We start from the raw sequence: 22,886 nt of genomic DNA on the forward strand, positions 1-22,886 counted from the left end.
GGGGGGAGGGGGCCGCGGGGTGGGGCCCGGGAGGCCGGGGGCGGAGGGAGGGGAGGAGCGACGCGGCCGGGCCCTTTAAGAGGCGGGACGCCCCGCCCCCACGCTGGGCAGCGCAGGCGCAGACGGGCCCGGGGCGCTCGGGCCGGAGGGACGGCGGCGCGGCGGGCGTTCCCCTGAGGGCCCCGGCGGGGCGACGCTGACGCCCGGAGGCGAGGGCGGGGAGGCGGGCCCGGGACTCGGGGGCGGCCGGGGCGGGAGGGAGGCCCGGGGCGGCGGCGCGGGGAGCGGGGCCGGGGCAGCACCATCTGGAGGGGCGGGAGCGCGCGGCCTCTGGGGGGCGGGCGAGCGCGCGGGGCCGAGCGGGTCGGGGGCGCCCGGCGGGGCGCGCAGGAGGAGCGTGGCGGGCTCAGCCCCGCGCTGCCCGAGCAGCAGCCGCCGCGCGTCGGGGTCCTGAGCTGGGGCCCGCAGCAGCTCCGCGGGCTGAGGCTCGGCGTGGAGGAGCGGGGCGGGGTGGGCGCGGCGCTGCAGGAGGAGGGCGGGGTGGGCCCGGCGCTGCAGGAGCGCGGCGGCCGCGGCCTCGAGCCCGGCCTGGGGGCGCTGTGGGGGCCGCCGGACGGCGCGGACCGGGGGCGCCCGCCGCGGTGGCCGGGCTCGGCGCGCTGGCCTGTGGCGCAGGAGGAGGGGCTGGGGCCCCGCGGGCAGCACCAGGAGAAGGGCGGGGGCAGCCCCGCGGTGCAGGAGCGCGGCGAGGCCCGGGCCGGGGTGCAGGAGCGCGGGGAGGGGAGCCCGCGGAGGCGGCCGCGGCAGCCCGAGCCGGAGGCCGGGGACGGCCCCCGCGAGCGCGGGGAGGGGCCGGAAAGTTCGGGCGAGTTGGGGGAGCGGCCGTGGGAGAGCGTCGGGCGGGAGGCGGTGGTCCTGGGGGCGGCCCCGGCGCGCCGAAGCCGCGCAGAGCTGGTCGGGAGGGCCCGGCCGGTGGGGCCCTGGGGGCCTGCGGGGGAGGGGCGCCTGGGGGTGCAGGAGGCGAACTGGCTTCCCGGGGTGCAGGAGGGACAGGTGGTGCGGGCTGTCCAGGAAACCTGTCTGCACGGGAAGGAGCCCCAGGAGGGGGAGGAGCCCCACGAGGGGCACAGGCCCCGGCGGCGCCGACGGCGGAGGAGGTGGTAGCTGGCTGGCGCGGCCCCGCGGTCTCTCCAGGACGGAAGGGAACGCAGGATGTAGGGGCGTCGGGGGTCGGGAGCCGGAGCGTGCGGGGAAGCGGGGCGCGCTGGGAGCCACTGCTTGAGGGCAGGCCGCGGCCCGCGGGAACGTCTTCTGCTGTCTCAGCCTGGGCGTCGCCGAAGCTGTGTCTGCGGGGAGGCGGCGGAAGGCGCAGGTAAGGAAGCCCAGTTCCCCTAGCTGGAGCTGGTGTGCTTGGGGGCGAGAGGGTGGTCCCCACACTGTCCTTGTTCTCTCGGCCTTCCAGCCCTCGAGGGAGGAAGCAGTGCAGTTTCCAGCTGTGAGGCAGGACCTCCTCCTCCCCCGCCACCCCTTACCCTCTGCACTGTGTATGGCGATTGGAGTGATGGGGCATCATCTTAGAGTCGAGGTAGCAGGCGAGACGTCTGGGTGGCTGCCAGGTCTGTGCAGAGGGAACAGAGGGGTAGTCAGCTGTCCACCTGCCCGCCGATGGCATTAGGGGTTCCTCCATGCGGTATTCTGCATGCTGCAATCAACACAGGTTGCCTCAAGTCCTCAAAACACGTTCCACATAAGGGAAGAGGGCGGTGTGGGATTAACAGAACCTTATCTTGTAACCTTGTTGGTCACGTGAGCTGAGATGTGAGTGTGACAGCTAGTGGCTTGGGCACGGCACGAACCTGACCTGCTCCTCCGCGCGTCCTGTCACAGCTGATTGACCCTGACGGCCCAGAGCCAAGGATGATTAGTGGGCAGAAGGATGGAGAGCAACTGGTGAGCCTTCCCGTCTCCGGGTGGGACTTCACGACCCCAACTTGAAAGGGGCAGGAGAGGAAGGGTGCCTTGGCGCTGCAGGACTCAACCCTGGGGAGGTTTGCAGATGGGCCGCTGTGGTATCATGGTCTCTGCACCCATCAGGGCTGCTCCCAGCCCAGTCTAGAGAGAGGGCTTGTAGGGGTCAAGGGTGGTGGCTGTATTTGGCTTCTTGCTGACTACCTGGTGGCCTGAGTGCCTACTCATCCTGCCTCGCCTCCACAGGGGGTCTTGGTCTCCTAGGGCTGTTTGCCTCTTACCTGGCACTGTCAGGCTCTTGGGTGGGGATGGGTGCAGGGTTGCTGCCCGCCCAGGGCCTTAGCTGGGACCCCTCACTGCCCCAGCCCGAGGTGTGGCTGTGAGTCAGATGGTCCCAGGCCCCCGTCCCGAACCAGATTGGGTGCTCTCCTGTAGGGGCAGAGGGAGTGGTGCTGGAGGTAGCAGCTGCTGGAGGAGCCGGTTAGCCTGTTCCTCATACAAACTCAAACCTGTCTGTCAGCTTCATCCCGTGCCTGTCATGCTGCCACCCAAACACTCATGCACCGGAAGTTCAGCTGCTGCACCCACGGTGCCTGGCGCTTCTGGAATGGCCAGAGTGGTTCTCACTGCTTGGCTTCGGTGGAGAGAATTGTCTGTTTTAAACACATACATAGGAGCACAGATCTTCACCTCCTTATTTCAGGTCGGCGTTTTTGAACTTGTGGTAGATGAATAGGAGGAAAAAGGCCTTGGCCTCACACAGATTGCTTTTGATCTGGTTATATCGTGTACAAGCTGCGTAACTTCCTTGGGCAACATCATGTCTCTAGGTTTCAGTTTCCTAGTGTGTGCGGCGGGCCAGGGCTTCCCCTGCAGTGTCCTGAGTGAACAGAGCTCAGACCATCTGGAACCTTTCCCCACCTCCTAGGAGCCCTGGCTAGCAGATGTTGGGGAGGAATGGTCAGACCTTTTCCTGTGGCCTCTAAGCCCGAGATTAGCCTGCTGCCTCGAGCTTCCTCTAGAAGATGAAGTGTTTCTGTTTGTTTGTTTGAAATAACAGCTTTACTGAGGTATAATGACAGGAGGCCGAGGCAGGCAGAGTACCTGAGGTTGGGAGCTTGAGACCAGCCTGACCAACATATGGAAAAACCTGGTCTCTACTAAAAATACAAAATTAGCCAGGCTTGGTGGCGCATGCCTGTAATCCCAGCTACTCAGGAGACTGAGGCAAGAGAATCGTTTGAACCCGGGAGGCAGAGGTAAACTGAGCATATTTAAAACATACTATTTAATAAGATGTAGCCTACTTATATACCCATGAAACCAACCCCACCATCAAGACAGTGAACATCTCCCGTATTCCCCAGTCCCCAAAAGTTTCCTTGTGGAGTCCCTCCACCCCGCCCCTCCTCTGCCATCCCCTACCAGAGGTAACAGGTTGGTCTGCTTTCTGTCACTGTATTTGAGTTTGCAGCATCTAATGTAAATGGAATCAAATAGTATGTGCTCTTTTTTTGACCTGGCTTTAATTCAGTGGAAGTGTTTTGGAGTTTGTCCACGTGGTTGCATGTATCACCAGTTCATTGCACACGTGTGTCAAAGTCTGTTTATCCATTGACCTGTTGATGGGTTTTCAGTTTTTGGTAATCACAGAGAAAGCTGCTGTGAATGGTTTTTTAGTCTTTGTGTGGATGTATGCTTTTATTTATCATGGGTAAATCCCTAGGACTGGAATGGCTGGGTCATGTGGTAGATATACATTTAACTATTTTTTTTTTTTGGAAACAGAGTTTTGCTCTTGTTGCCCAGGCTGGAGTGCAATGGCATGATCTCAGCTCACCACAACCTCTGCCTCCCGGGTTCAAACGATTCTCTTGCCTCAGCCTCCTGAGTAGCTGAGATTACAGGCATGTGCCACCCAGCCTGGCTAATTTTGTATTTTTAGTAGAGACCAGGTTTTTCCATATGTTGGTCAGGCTGGTCTCAAACTCCCAACCTCAGGTACTCTGCCTGCCTCGGCCTCCCTAAGTGCTGAGATTACAGGTGTGAGCCACCACGCTTGGCCTGCATTTATTTTTTAAGCAACTGCTAGACTGTTTTCTAAAGTGGATGTGTGTTTTATATACTCACCTGCTGTGTATGGGAGTTCTGGTTTGTACACATCTTTGATATGTCCACCTCTTGATACGGTCAGTCTCTGTGTTTAGACATTCTCATGTCTGTAGTGGTATCTCATTATGATTTTAATTCGTATTTCCCTAATGACTCATGTTGTTGAGCATGTTCTCATGTGCTCATTTGCCATGTGTATATCTTTGGTGACGTGTCTATTCAGATTGTTCACCCATTTTTAATTGTGTGGAGATTTTTTCATGTTGAGTTCTGAGGAGTTCTTGATATATTATGGACATAAGCCTTTTATCAGGTATGTGATTTCAAATATTTTCTTCCAGTTTGTGGCCTGTATTTTATTCTTTTAACAGTGTCTTCTAAAAAAATGCTCATGATCAATAATGCAAAATGGTGTGTTTTTGAAGAGAAGTTTTAAATTTTAGTTAATTAATTTACTAGTCTGTTACTTTGTGGATTACATTTTTAGTGTTATGCCCAAGAAGTGTTTGCCTAACCCGAAGTCACAACAGTTTTCTCCTGTTTTCTTGTCGACGTTTTATAGTTTTGGGTTTTACATTTAGATTTATGATTCATTTGGGGTTAATTTTTGTATGTGGTGCAAGGTGTGAATCGATGTCCAGTTTTTTGCAAGTAGAAGTCTAATTGATCTAGTAGCACCATTTGTTAAAAAGATGTGTCTCTCCAATGAATCGCCTTTGAATCTTTGTCAATAATCAATTGTTGGCTGGGCATGGTGGCTCACAGCTGTAATCCCCGCACTTTGGGAGGCTGAGGCAGGCGGATCACAAGGTCAGGAGTTCAAGACCAGCCTGGCCGACATAGTGAAACCACATTTCTACTAAAAATACAAATTAGCCAGGTGTGGTGGCAGGTGCCTATAATCCTAGCTAGTGGGGAGGCTGGGGTAGGAGAATCTCTTGAATCCAGGAGGCAGAGGGTGCAGTGAGCTGAGATTGTGCCATTGTACTCCAGCCTGAGCTACAATGGGAGACTCTGTCTCAAAAAAAAAAAAGAAAAAAAATCAATTGTTTGTGTGTGTCTAGTTCTGGATTGAGCTATTTGTCTGTTTTTATCCCAGTATCACACTATCTTGATTACTGTGGGTTTGTAAACTATATAGTCAGTCTTGAAATCATGGTGAGATCTCAGACTTTGTTTTGCCTTTTCAAAATTGCTTTAGCTATTCTGGGTTCTTTGTATTTCCATATACATTTTAGAATTAATTTGCCAATTTCTACAAAAAAGCCTGTGGGATTTTGATTGGAATTATGATCAATTTGGGGGAGAATTGATATCTTAGCAATATTGAACCTTCTGACCCTTGAACAATGTATCTCTCTGTGTTTAGGTTTCCTTTAATATCTCTCAGCAGTGTTTTGTAGTTTTTGGTATATCACTCTTTTTCCATCTTCTGCCGCACATATCCTTAAATATTACCTATTTCTATGCTGTTGTAAATGATACTGGTTTTTCTTTGTAGTATTGTTTTTTTTATTTTTAGAAACTTTTAATTGTGGTAAAATATACATAATAAAAAATTTGCCATTTTAACCATCTTAAAGTGGTGGTGAATACATTCATAATGTTGCGCATCCATCACCAGCATCCACCTCCAGAACTTTTTTCATCTTGTGAAACTGAAACCGTGCACCCATTAGACAGCAGCTTCCTGTCCCTCCTCTCTCAGCCCCTGATCACTACCATTTCACCTTCTGTCCCTATGGATTTAGCTACTCTAGGTGCCTCATAGAAGTAGAATTATACAGTATTTGTTCTTTTTTGACTGGCTTATTTCACTTTGGCATAATGTATTCAAGATTCATTTACATTATAGCATATGTCAGCATTTTCTTCTTTTTAAAGGCTAAATAATATTCCAGTGTATGAATATACCACATTTTGTTTATCCATTCACTTGGATTGCTTTCACCATTTTTTTTTTTTTTTTTTTTTTTTTCAAACAGGGTCTCACTCTGTCTCCCTGGTTGAAGAGCAGTGGCATGATCATGGCTCACTGCAACCTCGACTTCCTGAGCCCAGGTGATCCTCCAACCTCAGCCTCCTTGGTAGCTGGGGCTACAGGTGTGCACTACCACGCCTGGATAATTTTTTTTGTTTGTTTTTTTAATTTTCTGTAGAGATGGGATTTCGCCATGTTGCCCAGGCTGGGCTCAAGTGGCTTTCACCTTTTGGCTATTGTCAATAATGCTGTTATAAGATGGTACTGTTTACATTTCACTTCCCAGTTGTTTGTTGCTAATTATGTAAATACCACTGATTTTTGTATTTTGAGCTTGAATCCTGCAGTCTTGCTAAATTGACTCAGTAGTCCTAATAGCTTTTTTGTAACTTCCATTGGATTTTCTAGAAAGCACCATGTCATCTGCTAATAAACAGTTTTACTTCTTCCTTTCTGATCTTTATGCCTGTTACTTATTTTTCTTGCCTGATTGCACTGGCTAGATCCTCTGGTATAATGTTGTTTTTTTAGAGACAGTCTTGCTCTGTCGCCCAGGCTGCAGTGGCATGCTCTTGGCTCACTGCAACCTTTGCCTCCTGGCCTCAAGCGATTCTCCTGCCTCAGACTCCTGAGTAGCTGGGATTACAGATACCACACCCAGCTAATTTTTGTATTTTTGGTAGAGATGGAGTTTCACCATGTTGGTCAGGCTGGTCTCTAACTCCTGACCTCAGATGCCTGGGCCTCCCCAAGTGCTGGGATTATGGGAGTGGGCCACCAAGCCCAGCCTCATCTAATGTTGAATAAAAGAACAGATACCTTATTTCTGATCTTCCAGGGAATGCATTCAGTCTCTCACCATTAAGAGTGGTGTTAGCTGGCTGGGTGTGGTGGCTCACAACTGTAATCCCAATACTTTGGGAGGCTGAGCGGGGTAGATCACCTGAAGTCAGGAGTTCAGGACCAGCCTGGGTAACATGGCGAAACCCTATCTCTATTCAAAATACAAAAATTAGCCCAGCGTGGTGGTACACGCCTGTAATCCCAGCTACTTGGGAGGCCAAGGGATGAGAATCGCTTGAACCTAGGAATTGGAGGTTGCAGTGGGCTGAGATCACACCACTGCACTCCAGCCTGGGCAACAGAGCGAAACTCTGTCTCACAAAACAAAACAAAAAAGCGGTGTTAGCTGTAAGTTTTTCATATCTGACCTTTACCAGGTTGCAAAAGCTTCCTTTTATTCCTACTTGGCTGAGAGTTTGAATCAGGAATGGATGTTAGATTCTGTCAAACGCTTTTTCTGTATCTTTCAAAGTGATCGTTGGATTTTCTTTTAGTTAACATGGCAAATTACACTGAATGATTTTCAAATGTTAAAACAACCTCACATTCTTGAGACAAGCCCGCTGGTTATGATGTATTATTGTTGGATTCTGTTTGCTAAGGGATTTGTTAAGAACTTTTGCATCTATGTTTATGAGAGTAGTTTTCTTATATCATCAGGATTCATTGTATAGTTGGACCTCTGTATCTGTGGGTTCTGTAGCTGTGAATTCAACCAACCACAGGTTGAAAATATTCAGGGGGAAAAAAAAGCCTAATAAAAAACACTGAAATCCCAGCACTCTGGGAGGCCAAGGCAGGAGGATTGCTCAAGGCCAGGAGTTTGAGACTAGCCTAAGCAACATAGTGAGACCCCTTCTCTATAAAAAATAAAAAGCCGGGTGTGATGGTGCATGCCTGTAGTCCCAGCTGAGGTGGGAGGACCCCTTGAGCCCTCGAGTTTGAGGCTGCAGTGAACGATGATTGCACCACTGCACTCCAGCCTGGTTATCAGAGCAAGACCCTGTCTCTTAAAAAAAAAAAAAAAACCCAAAACAGGCGCAGTGGCTCACACCTGTAATCCCAGCACTTTGGGAGGCCGAGACGGGTGGATCATGAGGTCAGGAGTTCAAGACCAGCCTTGCCAAGATGGTGAAACCCTGTCTCTACCAAAAATACAAAAATTAGCCGGATTCAGTGACAGTCACATGTAATCCCAGCTACTCGGGAGGCTGAGGCAGGAGAATCGCTTGAATGCCCCGGGGCGGGGGGCAGGTGGAGGTTGTGGTGAGCCGAGATCATGCTACTGCACTCCATCCTGGGCAACAAGAGCAAAACTTGGCTCGGAAAAAAAAAAAAAAAACAACCCAAAACAAACTCCACTGACACTTTCCAAGCTTCTAGGTGGTTTTAATGCACAACAGGGCAAAGAGCTGCCACTCCAGAGCTGAGAGGAGAACCTGCTTCTCAGATCATGGTGTATGGACCAACAGCATCCAAGCTACGTGGGAGCTTGTGAGAAATGCAGATGCCCAGGCCTCACCTCATAGGCATGGGATCACAATGTGCATTTTAACAAGATCCCAGGTGATCTTATATACATTAACCTCTGAGAAACAGGGATCTGTGCCTCATTTAACATGCAACAACTATGGATGAGCACTTGCTGTGGCCCAGACCACGCTGGGTGGGGTCGCCCAGGCTAGAGTGCAATGGTGAGATCTCGGCTCACCACAACCTCTGCCTCCCGAGTTCAAGTGATTCTCCTGTCTCAGCTTCCCGAGTAGCTGGGGTTACAGGCATGGGCCACCCCGCCCAGCCAATTCTTTATTTTTAGTAGAGACGGGTTTCTCCATGTTGGTTAGGCTGGTCTCGAACTCCTGACCTCAGGTGATCCACCCACCTCAGCCTCCCAAAGTGCTGGGATTACAAGTGTTTGCCACCCCGCCTGGCAGTCTCTTGAATTTTTTGTGTCTGCTGTCTTGTTTGTAATTTTTTGATTCTCCAGTTAAAAAAAAAAATGCCATTTTTATTTTGTCTCTCTGAGGAAACTGATGAGAGTTTTCTGTCTGAAAATGTTTTCCACAGTGTGTCTTCCTCCCGGTTGCGTTTTTCAGCATGCTTTGCTCTGTTTTTCCGATGCTTAGGTATCTGGTAATTTTTTTTTTCTTTTTTAAATTAGACGGGGTTTCACCATGTTGGTCAGGCTGATCTTGAACTCCTGACCTCAGGTGATCCGCCCACCTTGGCTTCCAAAGTGCTTGGATTACAGGCGTGAGTCACCACGCCCGGCTGATCTCTGGTAATTTTTTGTTGTCTGCTCCTGAGGGAGGCTGACTGCAGCGCTGGGTGGCCTTGTTGGCAGAGCTTTGTATGGTGACCTGGATGAGCCATTTGTTGGGAACTGTCAGTGTTTGTATCTTTCCATCTTTCTTGGCCTGGTCCGAGTCCCCAGAGAAGACACCTCTTGTCTCCTGCCATGTTCTAGGAGCAAGTGGAGAAGGGAACTGGGATCTTGACATCTGTCATGTGTGCTTCCCCCGTTTGGGGTGTGACGCCCCCTGTTCTCAGCTGAGCCTGTTGTGCCGCTATACAGAGACATCAGTTAATCCTCTCTCACGAAAGCCCTGGCTTTTGCAGAGTGGTGGAGGAGCATTCGCCTGGTAGCCTTGTGCTGGGGAGACAGCCTATGGGTTTACTCTCTCTCTCTCTTTTTTTTTTTTTCTTTTTTTGAGATGGAGTCTCGCTCCGTCACCCAAGCTGGAGTGCAGTGGCATGATCTTGGCTTACTGCAACCTCCACCTCCTGGGTTCAAGCAGTTCTCCTTCCTCAGCCACCTGAGTAACTGGGATTACAGGCGTTAGCCACCACATCCGGCTAAATTTTGTATTTTTAGCAGAGATGGGGTTTTACCATGTGGACCAGGCTGTTCTTGAACTCCTGACCTCAAGTGATCCACGTTGGCTTCCAGAGTGCTGGGATTATAGGCGTGAGCCACCGCTCCTGGCCGTTACTGTCTGTTAAATAGCCTTTCAGTTATCCCCTGTATTTTAGCATTGCCCTTTGGACACTCACCTCTTCTTCCAGAGGTTTCTGGGGCTGCCAATTCCCAGGCTTTTGAGGATTCCACGGGGGTCAGTCAAGTGTCTTTCACTTTGGGATTCGTGATTTTCTTGGGTCAGTTCTCAGCTGCCACTAGCCTATCTGCTTTCCAGCTTCTAAAGTTTTGTGCTGGATTTTTTCCCTCTCCCATTCTTGCCCTCCCTAGGGGCCTATGGCATTCAAAAATTTCTTTTTTAATTGTAGTTCTGGTGGGGTTTCAGGAAGGAGTGACACTGTGTGGAATCTACTGTTTTTTCCCTGGAACCCCTGTCCCTTCTTTTGACTTCCTCACAGAATCCATGAATTCACTCGGCGTTAGCGAACGATGTGTATCTACTTAGCAAGTGTGATAGGGATTAAGACTTCAGCCGTGACCTCTGTGGGCCCACGTTCTTGAGCCAAGCATACAGTCCTGAATGGGCTGAATTCTGGCTTTACCTTTTACTCTCTTGGTACTCCTGGCCACCTCTCCAGAGCTGGCTTCCTCATTTGTAAAATGGGGATGATCTGGGGTAGTGAGGTGGGTTTCCAGTCACTTTTAGTGACGCGCTTGTGCAATGTCTTCTTGAGATCTCAGACCATGGACCATGACTTCTGCCCCTTCATATTTCCCTAGAAACTAGCATTGGGTGGGCGTGTGCTAGGTGCATGGTGGGTGACTATGGAAGGCAAGAGGGGAGAGAGGTTTTTTCTGGTACCTCCTGGGAGCCCCAGCTGATGTAACAACATGAGATCCTTCTGTTTCTGTCCCCTGTATACTGTGTCTGCTAATGAGGCAGGGTCTCTTCCCTGGGCCCCTGACCTTGGCAGGGCTCTCCCCCCACCCCATGGCCAGAAGAGAGTCACCGTTATGCTGGCATTTGCCCCCTTGCAAATTCTGGGCATCCATTCCTGATGACAGTTTCTTAGCAACTTGGACCAGGCAAGCCCCCTTCCCCTTTGAGAGTCCCAGGTTCTTCAAGGGCCAGATGGGTGAGCAGGATATAGTGGGATTAAAAGTGTGTGTCTTGAAGCCCCAGACATTTCTCTCACTCCCAGGAGGCTGCTCTAGACGACACATTCTCAGCTCCTGGGTCTTGGTGTAGACATGGTCCCAAGGGGATGAGCAGTGCCTTCTGCAGAGTAATGTTCAGCTCATAGCTCTGGCATCTCCTCAGCATCTTTCTTTCCACACTCCACCTCCAGGCCAACAATAGGCCCCTTCAGCTCTGTGCTCTTGCTTAGGGCTTCGGGGTGGGGTAAGGCCTGAGCTAGCAGTGGGCAGGACGACCAGCTGGACAGCCTCCGCCCAGCCCTGGAAGCGCTCTCCCTGGGAGTGGCTAGCAGCTGGGAGCTAGACTGCACCCTTCCCTCTGTGCCCAGGTGCCGTGACAGTGCATGGGCAGGACAGGCAACGGGAGGCAGCTCTCTGCAGCACTTGGTGTCCCAGGCTGGGCGCTTGGGCATGTGTGGTGTGCACAAGAGTAAGACCCATCAGCTGCTGGAATGTCTCCTTTGCCACATACTGCTGCAGGTGTTGGCGCTGGGGAGGGAAGGGGTCTCTGTGTGTCAGCTGACACTCTGGTCTTCAGCTGGTGAAGCATGAAGCAGCTTCACAGTACTTTAAAGGCTTGATACAGATGGGGGATCTTGTCTCCACATGTCAGCCCCCAAGTCCGGTCAGCCTCAGGTTCAGTGTGAGCTGTGTCATGTTGTTTAGTCAGATCCTGTCCCTTCCACTCTAAAGTGACAGCCCTTCTCCACTGGAGCTGCAGGAGATGAGGCATAGCGGGCGCCCTAGCTGGTGTGTCTGTCCCTGCTTCTGGGCTCTGTCCTCCCACCCTGGCACTTCCCTGCTCCCCTCTCCTCTCTGGGTGAGCTGGGATCCTGACAGAACCAGGCCCCTTTCCATCACCCTGTGTGGCACCCTGTGCCCCAGCGCTGCCTCCGCAGGAGTCCAGTGAGAAGGCACCTTTCTTAAGGCCAATGCCAGGCTCTCCCTCTGCCCAAGGGACTGGCTGAGTTGTCTCTGGATCTGAGATGCCTTTGTGGGGGCTAAGTCGCTTAGTAGGTCTAGGGCTGGAGTGGTTGTGATATTGACAGCCCCTCTTCCCAGGAAGGTGCTGGCTTCTCTGGGTTAGAAATCAGGGGAGAGGCAAAGCCAGGGCTAGAGGACAGCAACCAGGCTTGTTTCTGGCACCCACTGGGAAAGTAACAGCAGCTCGCGGGAAAGAAGCAGGCCACCTTTCTCCAGGGTTCCTCACAAAGACGGAGTCCTCAGCAGACCCGCCCAGGCTCCTGCCAGGTTCTGCCTTCAGGGTGACGGATGTAGACAGATGGTTACCTTACAATGCACAGATCACAGCAGAGGTGTGTACAGAGGGCTCCTTCAGTCCAATTATACGCTAATACAAAGAGTTACAGGAATAGTGACCCTTTAAGGATAGGAACATGATGGATCATTAAAATTTTTAAAAATTATTTTGGCTATTTTTCACATGTATTACTATGTAGTTATCCTACTCATGTTTTCAAGCACCCCTCCAATGAAACAGCAGAGATAACCATAATTAATTTTTTTTTTTGAGGTAGAGTCTTGGCGCTGCCCAGGCTAGAGTGCAGTGGTGTGATCTCGGCTCACTGCAACCTCCACCTCCCAGATTCAAACGATTCTCCTGCCTCAGCCCTCAAGTAGCTGGGACTACAGGTGCCCACCACCACGCCCAGATAATTTTTGTATTTTTTAGTAGAGACGGGGTTTCACCATGTTGGTCAGGCTGGTCTTGAACTCCTGACCTCAGGGGATCGGCCTGCCTCGGCCCCCCAAAGTGCTGGGATTACAGGCATGAGCCACCACCCCTGGCCACAGACATTAAAATGAAAGGGCATCCGGACATGGTGACTGGTGCCTGTCATCCAGGAAGCTGAGGTGGGAGGGTCACTTAAGCCAAGGAGTTCAAAGTTAAAATAAGCCATGGTCACACCACTGCACTCCAGCCTGGCAACAGAGCAAGACCCAGTCTCTTAAGAAAAAACCCAGCATTATGTCTAGGGGAGGGCAAACACTTGGCCTGGTTGGGACATAGAGACATTTGAAGGGAATGCTAAGAGAGAGGTGGAGAAATTGGTGAGGAGTGGATCCCACAGGGCCTGAGTGCCAGCAGGGGATTGGGTGCCATGAGGACTTACAGAGAGCATGCGTGCTAGCCGGGGAAGGATGGCAGGTCTGTGCTGACACAGCAGTAACAGGCAGCCAGGTGCTGTGCTGAGGGTACCCCTCATGATCCCCCACCACTCTTTGTGACAGTTCTATGAAGGAGACGCCGTTCATCCCCACTTTACAGATAAAAAATTGAGGCTTAGAGGTTATTTGCTCAAAAGTTGCCCAACTAGAATGTGACGGAGTCAGGATTTCAGCCCCCATCTGCCTGACTCCTGATCTCAGTGTTGCTGACGGGAGGAACTCTGAGGCGGCTGAAGCACTCTGACTGTGGTGTGCCTGGTGGAGAAGGTAGAGGAAGGAGTCGAAGTCTTGGTTGAGGTCGGTGGTGGGGTGTGGCCTCTACCTTGGGTGGCTGATGTTGGCTTGTGATGTTTTCAGTCAGGATACAGGAGCACAGAAGCAGAGTGTAAGGGGGTAGGGGTGGTGACGAGCTCATGGACACGCAATGTGTGTGGTACCTGTGCGGCCTCCTGGCGGAGCTGCCCTATAAGAGCCTGGGGATGTGGGTCTGGAGTCGCAGGAATTCAGGAATGGAGACAGCACATGGTGGTCATAGGAGCCCCTGGAGGAGAGGAGGTGACCCCAGGGAGCAGCGTGTCAGTGGAGAAGATAAGGAAAGTCACAGGAAATACCAACAGTTAAGAAGCTGGGTGGGGGAGGCAGACGCGGTGGCTCCTGCCTATAATCCCAGCACTTTGAGAGACCAAGACTGGCAGATTGCTTGAGCCCAGGAGTTTGAGACCAACCTGGGCAACATGACGAAACCCCTTCTCTACAGAAAATACAAAAATTAGCTGGGTGTGGTGTGCACGCCTGTAATCCCAGCTACTCAGGAGGCTGAGGCAGGAGGATTGCTTGAGCCTGGGAGGCAGAGGTTGCAGTGAGCCAAGATCGCACCACTGCACTCCAGTCTGGGGCCAGAGCGAGACACTATCCCAAAAACCAAAAAACACATGGGGGTTCAGGGCTGGCATAGGCCCAGCACCGCCAGCAGACACAGCCTTGCCTGCCCTCAGTACCTCAGCTGCCAGACTCCCGTGGGAGGGAGTGGGCCTTTCTGTCCTGGAGATGGAGAGTATGGACAGTCATGGCGTGTGTCTGAATCACTCCCTTTTCTTTCTTGGTCCCTGGCCAGCCTCCTCCCCAGACCAGTGTGATGTCAGACCCAGCTGACCTGAGGGTGCGGGGTTGCCTGGTGCAGCTCCCTCTGGAATGAGGTTCTGAGGGCACCCAGCCTGGCCTTGGCCCAGAAGCTTGGGCCCTGCGCACAGAGGGGTGAGTTAAGGTTGACTAAACTTGGTGGGGCTGACATGTGGAGGCAAGATAATCCTCTGGCTGGGGGAGGGAGCTGTAAGCCCCTCTCTTCTTTTGAGTATGTTCAGGTCTTGGAGAAGAGGGAGGTGGAGGTGGGAGAAGGCCGGCTGGGAGGTAGGGTTGGCGTATATTCCTGAGAATACGGTACATTGTTTTGGAAAAATCCTCTTGGCGGGAAATTGCGCCTCATGTCTGCTCCTTGGTGTGGATTTGTCACTTCAACAAGTGTCACAAAGTGCAGCTGGAGAGGCTGCAGGGGGAATGGACAGTGGAGGTGGGCTGGCCCCCAGCCTCTTCTGTTTCCTTTAGCTCTGCAGCATGGAGATAGAAAGGGACATGTGAAGAGCAGAGGTGTACACGTGGGGTGGAGTCTGGAAATCCTCAAGGTAGTCCGGATCCTGTGGATTTCTTACAATAGGATGGTACTGGGAGATGAGATTTAAGGGGGGAGGTGACACCGGCAGGGAGAAAGCAGGAAAGGGCAGTGGTTTGGATCAGATCCTTTATCCAGCCAGGGCAAGAGGGAATGGGCCTGGTATTTCCCACCTTGTCCCGGCTTTGGGGTCTTACAGCTACTCCCAAGACTAGTGTGTGCCTTTAGCTGCAGTAAAGATGCCAAGAAGCGTCTGCACAGCATAGAATCAGGCGTCTGGGACTCCTCCCCGGCAGAGTCATCCACCTTTCCCGGTGTGCTTCGGGGCGGGGAAGGGGCTGTGTGAGGAGTAGGCCTTCGGGGGAACTCACCTAGTGCCCTTCCAGGGTCTCGCTTAGCCTTGAAGCTGTGTGGGGAGATGTCTCCGCACCTCTCTCTCCTCTGCCCCAACCCAGGGAGGGTGCCCTGACCTCAGCCCTAAATACCTGGTACCAAAGAGTCCGTGGTTGCTTCAGATGCCACCAGAATGAGAAGTGATGCCTTGTGGCCCCGGGGGAGAGGAAGAGTCTCTGCCCTGGGACTTCCTGTGCCGGCGATGGCCTTGCGCCAGTGCTGGGTGCGGCACCCCACGTGGGCCAGTGTTGGAGCAGCTTTTCCGCAGGAGCCCCGGCCCTCGTGTCTCTGCTCTGAAGTCAGGGAGGTCAGCGCAGTACCCGGTCGGCCCAGCATTCCCGGCACACAGCGCGTGCTGCGTTGCCGGAGTGGAGTGCGGTGAAATGGGCGCGGGGCCTGCAGGGTGGGGGCGCGGCCTGTGGGGCCGTGGCTTGCTTTGGGGGCGTGGCCTGCGCAGGAGGCGGCGCGGAGCCGGCTGAGCACAGGGCCGAGCAGGTGGGCGCCCGGCCTTCTGGGAGCTGAGCGGCCGCCGGGGGCAGGCTGGGGTGGGGCAGGCCGCAGACCCCGGGATGTGTAGGAGGAGGGGTCTCAGATTGAGTCGGACGGAGCTATCTCTTCTGTGATCTTCTTAGATGGCCTCTTCTAGTGGAATACGGAGGACTCGTGAACCAGGGCCCCATGGGCGGGTCTGGGGCCCTGGAGGCGGGCCGAGGGCTGCGTGGAGCCCGGTTCTGTGGTCAGCGAAGGCAGAGCCCCCGGCTCTCGGTGGGGGTCAGCGCGGGGCTGGCACAGCTGGCTTGCTGGGAGAGGGTGGGAGCAGCGCCGTGGGGAGGAGGAGAGGAGCTGGGACCGGCTGCAGGAAGGAATGGCCGCAGGCCCGCAGGAGGAGTTGTGCGACCCCCCCAGGCTGCTGGCCGATGGCAGATGAGGCTGTAGGGGGCGGGGGTCACCGACTGGGGCCTCTCCCAGGCTTGGACGCAGTAGCAGCCCTGAGCTCCTTCTGGAGGATGCTCGAGGCCCGGCCCCTCAGGACGCAGGGCAGTGACGCTGCCGGTGCCGCTGCGGGGCGGGGGCTGCGGACGTAGCTTCCCTCCCTGACCGCAGCCACCGGGAGTTTGGGCTCCATGGGGGAGAGAGCTGCTTACCAGCGCCTGGCTGGGGGAGAGGAGGGATCACAGGTAATGGGGAAGGCTAGGGGTTAGCCAGATACCTGGGCCCAGACCCCATCGCCTGCTGTGAGCCAGGCCCAGCCCTGCCCTCTGCAGCAGCCCCTCAGGAGTGAGAGTGTCTGCTCCTGGGCCGGGGTACAGAGAGGGGTGTGTTTATGTGGGTGTGGCGGTGGTGAATTAGTGATGCTGGCATCTGCCTCTGTGTGCATGTCCCCTGGGACCCCAAAAAGCTGCCCTTTGGGCTTTCCTCAATGCCCCAAGGGAGTCCAGGAAGCACGGCTAGGATTGGGGTTCAGTATTTCATGAGAACTGAGTCCCTGTCATTCCCATTTACTAGCCTTTCGAATGTGAATATCAAGCCAAATGTCCTTGTTTGCTTTTGAAATGCTCACTGTATTGATGGGGCCCCTTCCCTTCCCCTTGGAGAGAAGGCATTTCCTCTCCCGACCGGCAGAGGGCAGTAGCTGACAGGAGAAAGGGGGACTCGGTAGGAGCGTTGAGGCTTGAGGCTTAAGGTCGGGCTGTTTTTCTGGGTGGGGTGAAAGGGGCCGGGGCCCCGGCGCGGTGGCTCCCGCCTGTCATCCCAGCACTTTGGGAGGCCGAGGGGGGCGGATCACCGGAGGTCAACAGTTCGAGACCAGCCTGGGCAACATGGCGAAACCCTGTCTCTATTAAAAATACAAAAAAAATTTAGCTGGGTGTGGCGACAGATGCTTGTAATCCCAGCTACGCAGGAGGCTGAGGCAGGACAATCGCTTGAATCCAGGATTGCACCACTGCACTCCAGCCTGGGCAATAGAGCAAGACTCAAAAAAAAGGTGGGGGTGGTCCCGGAGCCGGCCTGGCTTTGACCCCCCATAGTGTGCTGCTTCCTGCATCTGGATTGCTGGCCCAGTTGCAGGTCTTGTCCTTACTGGACATCCAAGGAAGGGAGGGTCAGGCATGGGGTTCTGGTGGCTTTGAGACACATTTTTCTGGGGACGGCTAGAGTTTCTAATCTGGCCATTCTGATCCAGCAGACCCGTTTTTGAAGTAGAGGGAATAACCCTGCTTAAATTGTTCCCCAGACCTGGTTCCTGGGTCTTTTTCTGTGTGGTGCCTGGTGCCAGGGTAGGCTGTAGGCTTTCTTTGATCCAAGGGCATAGTCAGCCAAGGTTCAGCGAAAAGTCAGCTCCGGTGTAACGTAGGCCTGACCTTGTCTTGTCCACCTGACCTCCGCCCTCAGACAGGTTATTCACTCAGGCTGCACCCACTGTCTCCACAGGCTTTGTGGGGTGGATGGCAGGGGGGATGAGGAAGAGGGACTGAAGTTGGGGATGTCTTCCTCCGCACCTCCTGGAGTTAGACCAGGAAATGGCTGTCCCTTTCAGCATCATCAGGGAAGTCAAGCGCTGGGAGAGGCCCTGGGAAGGGAGCCTGGGATGCTGATTCCCCAAAGCCCTGCTCCCCAGCTGCCCACCCCTCCAGCCAGCTGGGGCTCCCTGAGCTGGTGGCCAGCTGGACAGGGACAAGAGAGCAGTGTGCAAGAAACAGGGGCTCCCTAGGCATGGCCCTGCAGGGAGGGGGGCGTCTGGGGAGCCAGAGAGGACTTCCTGCAGCTGTTAGGTGTGTCTGGGGGTTGTAGCGAGGGGGGTGTATGAGCAGCTGGCACCCTTTGAGGAGGGCCAGAGAGATCGTTTGTCAGTTCTAGAGACATGGGGGCCCCATGGGGGCTTGAGGGAGTGTCTCCAGGCCCCCTAGGCTGAGGCTGTGGTCTGCATTGGGGGTGCTGTACAGGAGACATCCTAGAGCTTTGGGGTGGGGGTGTCCCAGCAGGACTCTCAGGGCATATTTGTTGTTTTGAGGGTTTTGGCCACTTGGCCACCTGGTCTGGGTAGGAGGCACCCCGAGTGTTTGGGCAACAGACAAGGCAACCCCGGGGGAGGGGTGGAGATCCTCGCCCCCACCCTACCCTTGCTGTTGGCTGGTCTGCCCCACTCTGGCAGGCTGCCGGCCTCCTATTTCCGTCGGGCACCAGGGTAACAGGGCCACATCAGGGTCTGAGCCAGGAGACGCCCAGCCAAGGCTGGGACTGGGGCGTGGGGGAGGGTCTCTGAGAGTCTGTCTGTAGGGCCCAAGCCTCCCACTTAGGCTGTGTGCTAGTCCCCACCTCCCCACACAGGCCTGTGTGGGGGTCCACAGCCCCTCTTTGTACATGCTGTTTGAGCCACATAGCCCCCACCCTAAAATCCCAGGAGTTGTCTCCAACTGTGAGGACTGGGGTAGAGGCCAGAGACAGGGGGCCTTGTGTATGGGGAGGCAGGGGGGCCAGCGCGGGTGGCTGGGAGGAAGAGTCCCCCCCATTCCTGCCGTCCTCTTGGCAGTGATTCAGAAAGGTCCTTTTTCAGCCAGTGTCAGAGCTGCTCAGCTGGGGAGGGAGGGAGGGAGGCAGGAGGGAGGCAAGAGGGAGGGCGGGCGGGCGGGGAAGCCAGGGAGTAGGGCTGGACTGTGACCACTGCCCTGGAGCGAAGACAGAAGGAGGACAGAGGCCCCCGGCTGCAGCCAGCGGGAGGAGACCTATTAGCCCCCTGCCAGACTGCCCAGCTGTGGAAACCCAGCCCGGCTTGCGGCAAAGCAGAGGGGCCCACCCTGTTCTTCCTCATTTCCCACCCTCGGTGCGGGATTGGGGGGACTCCTGGGACAGACCCCTGGCCAACTCCCCTCCTGGGCAGAGTGTGGAGCCCAGGAGCTGAGGCCCCCTGCTCACTTGCTTCCGGGGTCAGACCCCCAGTAACCACTCGGGGGTCCAGCTCCGTGGAGATGCCGGCGGCGCGTCGGTTCCCTGGCCTGGAGCTCTCCTTCCCTCTCCTGGCCAGACTGCGGCGACGCCTGTACACAGTGAGTGGGGGGCAGGGGCTGGACTGCTGGGGACTGGGTGGGCTCCTCAGCACCAGCACTTGCCTGAGAGGCAGAGAGCAAGACTGGGAGCGGCTTTGGGACCCTCCAGCGAGGGGTTGACGGGGACGTCTGGGCCAAATGGCTTCCCCTGTGCTGGCCTGTGTGTTTGCATGCCAGCCATGGGCGCAGGTGTGCAGACTCCATGAGGTGCTGGGGCCAGGCTTGTGCAGAATTAGAGAGGGTCTGCGCTTGGGAGGAGCTGCAGCCATGCTCTGGGCTGCGCAAAGAAACTTGGGCTGGAGGGGACTTGGAGAGGAGAGGGGGCCTAGACTCAGCAGGAGAGGCAGAACTGAGACCCTGACTCTTCCCTCACTGCGGTCCAGTCCCAGTGGTCTTCCAGATCTTCCCACACACATCCCTGTGCAAAGCAGTATTGTTCCTGGGTCAGGGAGCAGGGAGGGGAGGGCACAGCTGAGCCGAGCTGGTATTTCAGGCAGAGGGGACAGGCCGGGCTGTGCTTTCTGAAGAGCTTCAGGGGAGGGGCCTCTGGTCTCCCTCAGCCCTGGCCACCCAGCGCATGGCTTTGAGCTGTTTTCTGGAACCTAGAGGAAGGGACCTGGATCCTTGGGAGTTGGTGGTAGGAGGTAGAAGAGGGGCCTGGAGACTGCTTGGCCTCCTGGAGACTAGGAGCCCCTGTCCTGAGGCTGAGCCCTGTAGGAGTAGGGTCACTTTGTCCAGGGGCAGGGCAGCAGTGGCCAGGCCGAGGGGAGATGCTGCCTAGGCCAGTGCCTTCAGCGTGCCTCTGGGCTTGCTTCTGAAAGTGGTGGTGCCTCGCCCTCTTAACCCCACACCTGTGTGTTTGTAAACAGATGGTTTTGTTGAGGATGAATTAATACAGCTTAATACTTAGAATTGTTCGTCGAATATAGTAAGTGCAGTTGAAGTGTTAGATATTTTTGCTTTTTTGAGATGGAATTTCACTCTTGTTGCCCAGGATGGAGTGCAATGACGCCATCTCAGTTCAATGCAGCCTCCGTCTCCCAGGTTCAAGTGATTCCGGGTTTCTCCATGTGGGTCAGGATGGTCTTGAACTCAGGAGATCTGCCCGCCTTGGCCTCGCAAAGTGCTGGGATTACAGGTGTGAGCCACCACGCTCAGCCTAGATGTTATTTTTATTGTTACTCTTGTTAAATAAAATTAATAGAAATATAATCTGTTATATAACCTGTTAACCTGTTTACAATGAAACAAGCTACACATGGGAACTCCAATATAAACAGACATAAGAAGAGAGAAAGTATAATATTTTATGTGTCCTAACACGTCAGTAACCTAGACGACGTAGCGAAGGGGTCAGATCCTGAGACCCCAGGTGGAAACACCATGAAGGCAGCATCTGCAAGTGCTGACTGAGAGGGAGTTTTGAAATAATGAGAGGGGGTTGCCTTCACGGAGCTTTTTGTAAACAGTGGACTTCTGCTATGTTCTGAACAAGTCTACAAAGTAGTTTCATTCCAGGAAAATTTAGTGCATATTAAAATTGTAAGGCTGGGTGCAGTAGCTCATGCCTGTAATCCCAGCACTTTGGAAGGCTGAGGAGGTCAAATCACTTGAGGTTGGGAGTTCGAGACCAGCCTGGTCAATGTTGAGGAACGCCGTCTCTACTAAAAATACAAAAATTAGCCAGGCATGGTGGCAGGTGCCTGTAATCCCAGCTATGGGAGGCTGAGGCAGGAGAATTGTGTGACCCCAGTAAGCAGAGGTTACAGTGAGCCGAGATCGCACCATTGCACCCCAGCCTGGGCGACAGAGTGAGACTGTGTCCCCAGAAAACAAACAAAAAAAACCAAAAAACTATGAAAGTATTTTCCTGTTCAGTGGGATCAGAGTCTAGGTTTGGATGACCATACGCACCTTCGTGATTGAGCGGTGTGGGATGTGGGACAATGCGAGAATGCTCTATGCATTGCACGATAGCTCATGTTCTTGTCCCCCAGCCACCCACTCGGTGTCACTAAGTCCCCCCCAAACATTGTGACGGCCACAAATATGCCATAGGGTGCTGTGCAGCCCTTACGAGAACCATTCAAATAAAGGGTTACAGCTTAAAGTTTGGAAACCACCCGGCTGGCCCAACTGCCTGGCCCAGTCACCGTGGTGGAAGAGCCAGGATTTGAACTGAGGGTTTCTCATTCCCATTTGTTACTCTTTGTACTTCCCTGAGCTGCCTGAGAAAGTCTGGACTGGCACTGTGTTGGCAGGGCCACTGGGAACTGTGGGGGCAGGAGGCTCATGCTGGGCCAGTCTGTGTGTGCCCGCTTCTCAAGTGCTTCTCACTCTGATGAGAGCTGGGGAGGGGGATGGCTTGGCCCCAGCTGGGCAGCTGGCCTTTTTTCTCTTGCCTGTTTTCCTCTCTAGGGATTGAGCATGGGTCAGGGGCTGGCCTGGCCAAGCCCTCAGCTCTGACATTTCTTACTCTGACGGGAGGGTTTGCTGTGTGGAGGCTCCGCTTGCTTAGCTTTGAAGGTGCCACCAGCTTCCTTCTCTGGGCCCAGGAGAGTGTAGGTCAGAGGTTGCTCACCTGGAGGCATTGGCTCTTCTGTGTGTGCATGTGTGTGGGTGTGCATGTGTGTGTGTTTCAAATCTGAACTATTCAGCATTGTTCAGAAGTCAGGAGAAAGATGGAAAGTGAAATCAAGGAACAGAATGGTATGGCGAACACATGAATATTTGTGTAGGGGACAGCAGAGTCTGAAAGGGTCTGCAGAAGGCATCATTGGCAGCTACTGGGGAGCGGGTGGCTGTGCAGTGGGGGAGGGAGTGAGACTTGATGGCCCAGTGTGCCTTCTGAATATTTCATCATGTGCATATATTACCTTTTCCAAAAAAATGGTAGTACTGATTTCACGTTTTATTTCTCGAAAAAAATGGAAAGCTTTGACAACACTGGACCACAGTCTCTTGTGACAACCATTGATGGGATCTGAGCTCCCTGTAGATGGGTGTCTGCAAGCCCACCCCAGTCCCCACCCTCCCTGTGTCTTTTGCTTGCTGCGGCCCTGTAGGCGCCTATGTGGGGACCTGTGGAGTGATCTCTGGATTGTTAGGAGAGGCCGTGGTGGTCAGGTGTTGGGAGGAACTTAGCCTAGGGCTCATCTGGTCCTGAGATTTTTCTGTGGGGTCCGTCACATTTGAGGAGTCCATAGTTGGATCTCAAGGGACACTGCACCCTGCAAAGATTTTTACTGAAATGTTGGGAGTAAGAACACATCTATTTTCCTGGAGAGCTTTTAAAAGATTTTCAGCCAGGCACGGTGGCTCACGCCTGTAATCCCAGCACTTTGGGAGGCCGAGGCAGGCAGATCACAAGGTCAAGAGATTGAGACCACCCTGGCCAACATGGTAAAACCCCGTCCCTACTAAAAAATACAAAAATTAGCTGGGCGTGGTGGCACGTGCCTGTAATCCCAGCTACTTGGGAGGCTGAGGCAGGAGAATTGCTCGAACCAGGGAGTTGGAGGTTGCAGTGAGCTGTGATTGTGCCACTGCACTCCAGCCTGGCGACAGAAGGAG

General features: G+C 54.0%; 2 protein-coding genes across 13 annotated transcripts in view; both read left to right on the top strand.

Annotated features, from left to right (window-relative positions):
- The window catches only part of LOC119473025 (collagen alpha-1(III) chain-like), a 21,919-nt gene extending 1,572 nt beyond the window's left edge, over window positions 1-20,347 (top strand). The window contains exons 4-5 of the mRNA XM_037742825.1: window positions 179-1,372; window positions 20,308-20,347. Coding sequence (XP_037598753.1) covers window positions 179-1,164 — 986 coding nt within the window. The 3' untranslated portion in view covers window positions 1,165-1,372; window positions 20,308-20,347. The remainder of the gene's footprint in view (window positions 1-178; window positions 1,373-20,307) is intronic.
- The window catches only part of TNK2 (tyrosine kinase non receptor 2), a 28,464-nt gene continuing 21,819 nt past the window's right edge, over window positions 16,242-22,886 (top strand). For 6 of the 12 annotated variants that reach the window (XM_017540998.2, XM_017540999.2, XM_037742928.1 and 3 more), the window contains exon 1: window positions 18,929-19,313. In XM_017540998.2, the coding sequence (XP_017396487.1) occupies window positions 19,236-19,313 (78 nt within the window). In that variant the 5' untranslated portion in view covers window positions 18,929-19,235. Of the gene's footprint in view, window positions 16,446-18,927; window positions 19,314-22,886 lie in introns of those variants that run through there. The other 6 variants (XM_037742927.1, XM_017541002.2, XM_037742929.1 and 3 more) reach the window with 2 other exon arrangements.

The sequence above is a fragment of the Cebus imitator genome, unplaced genomic scaffold (assembly GCF_001604975.1).
Source record: "Cebus imitator isolate Cc_AM_T3 unplaced genomic scaffold, Cebus_imitator-1.0 Scaffold129, whole genome shotgun sequence".
In the NCBI taxonomy this organism is placed as follows: Eukaryota; Metazoa; Chordata; class Mammalia; order Primates; family Cebidae; genus Cebus; species Cebus imitator.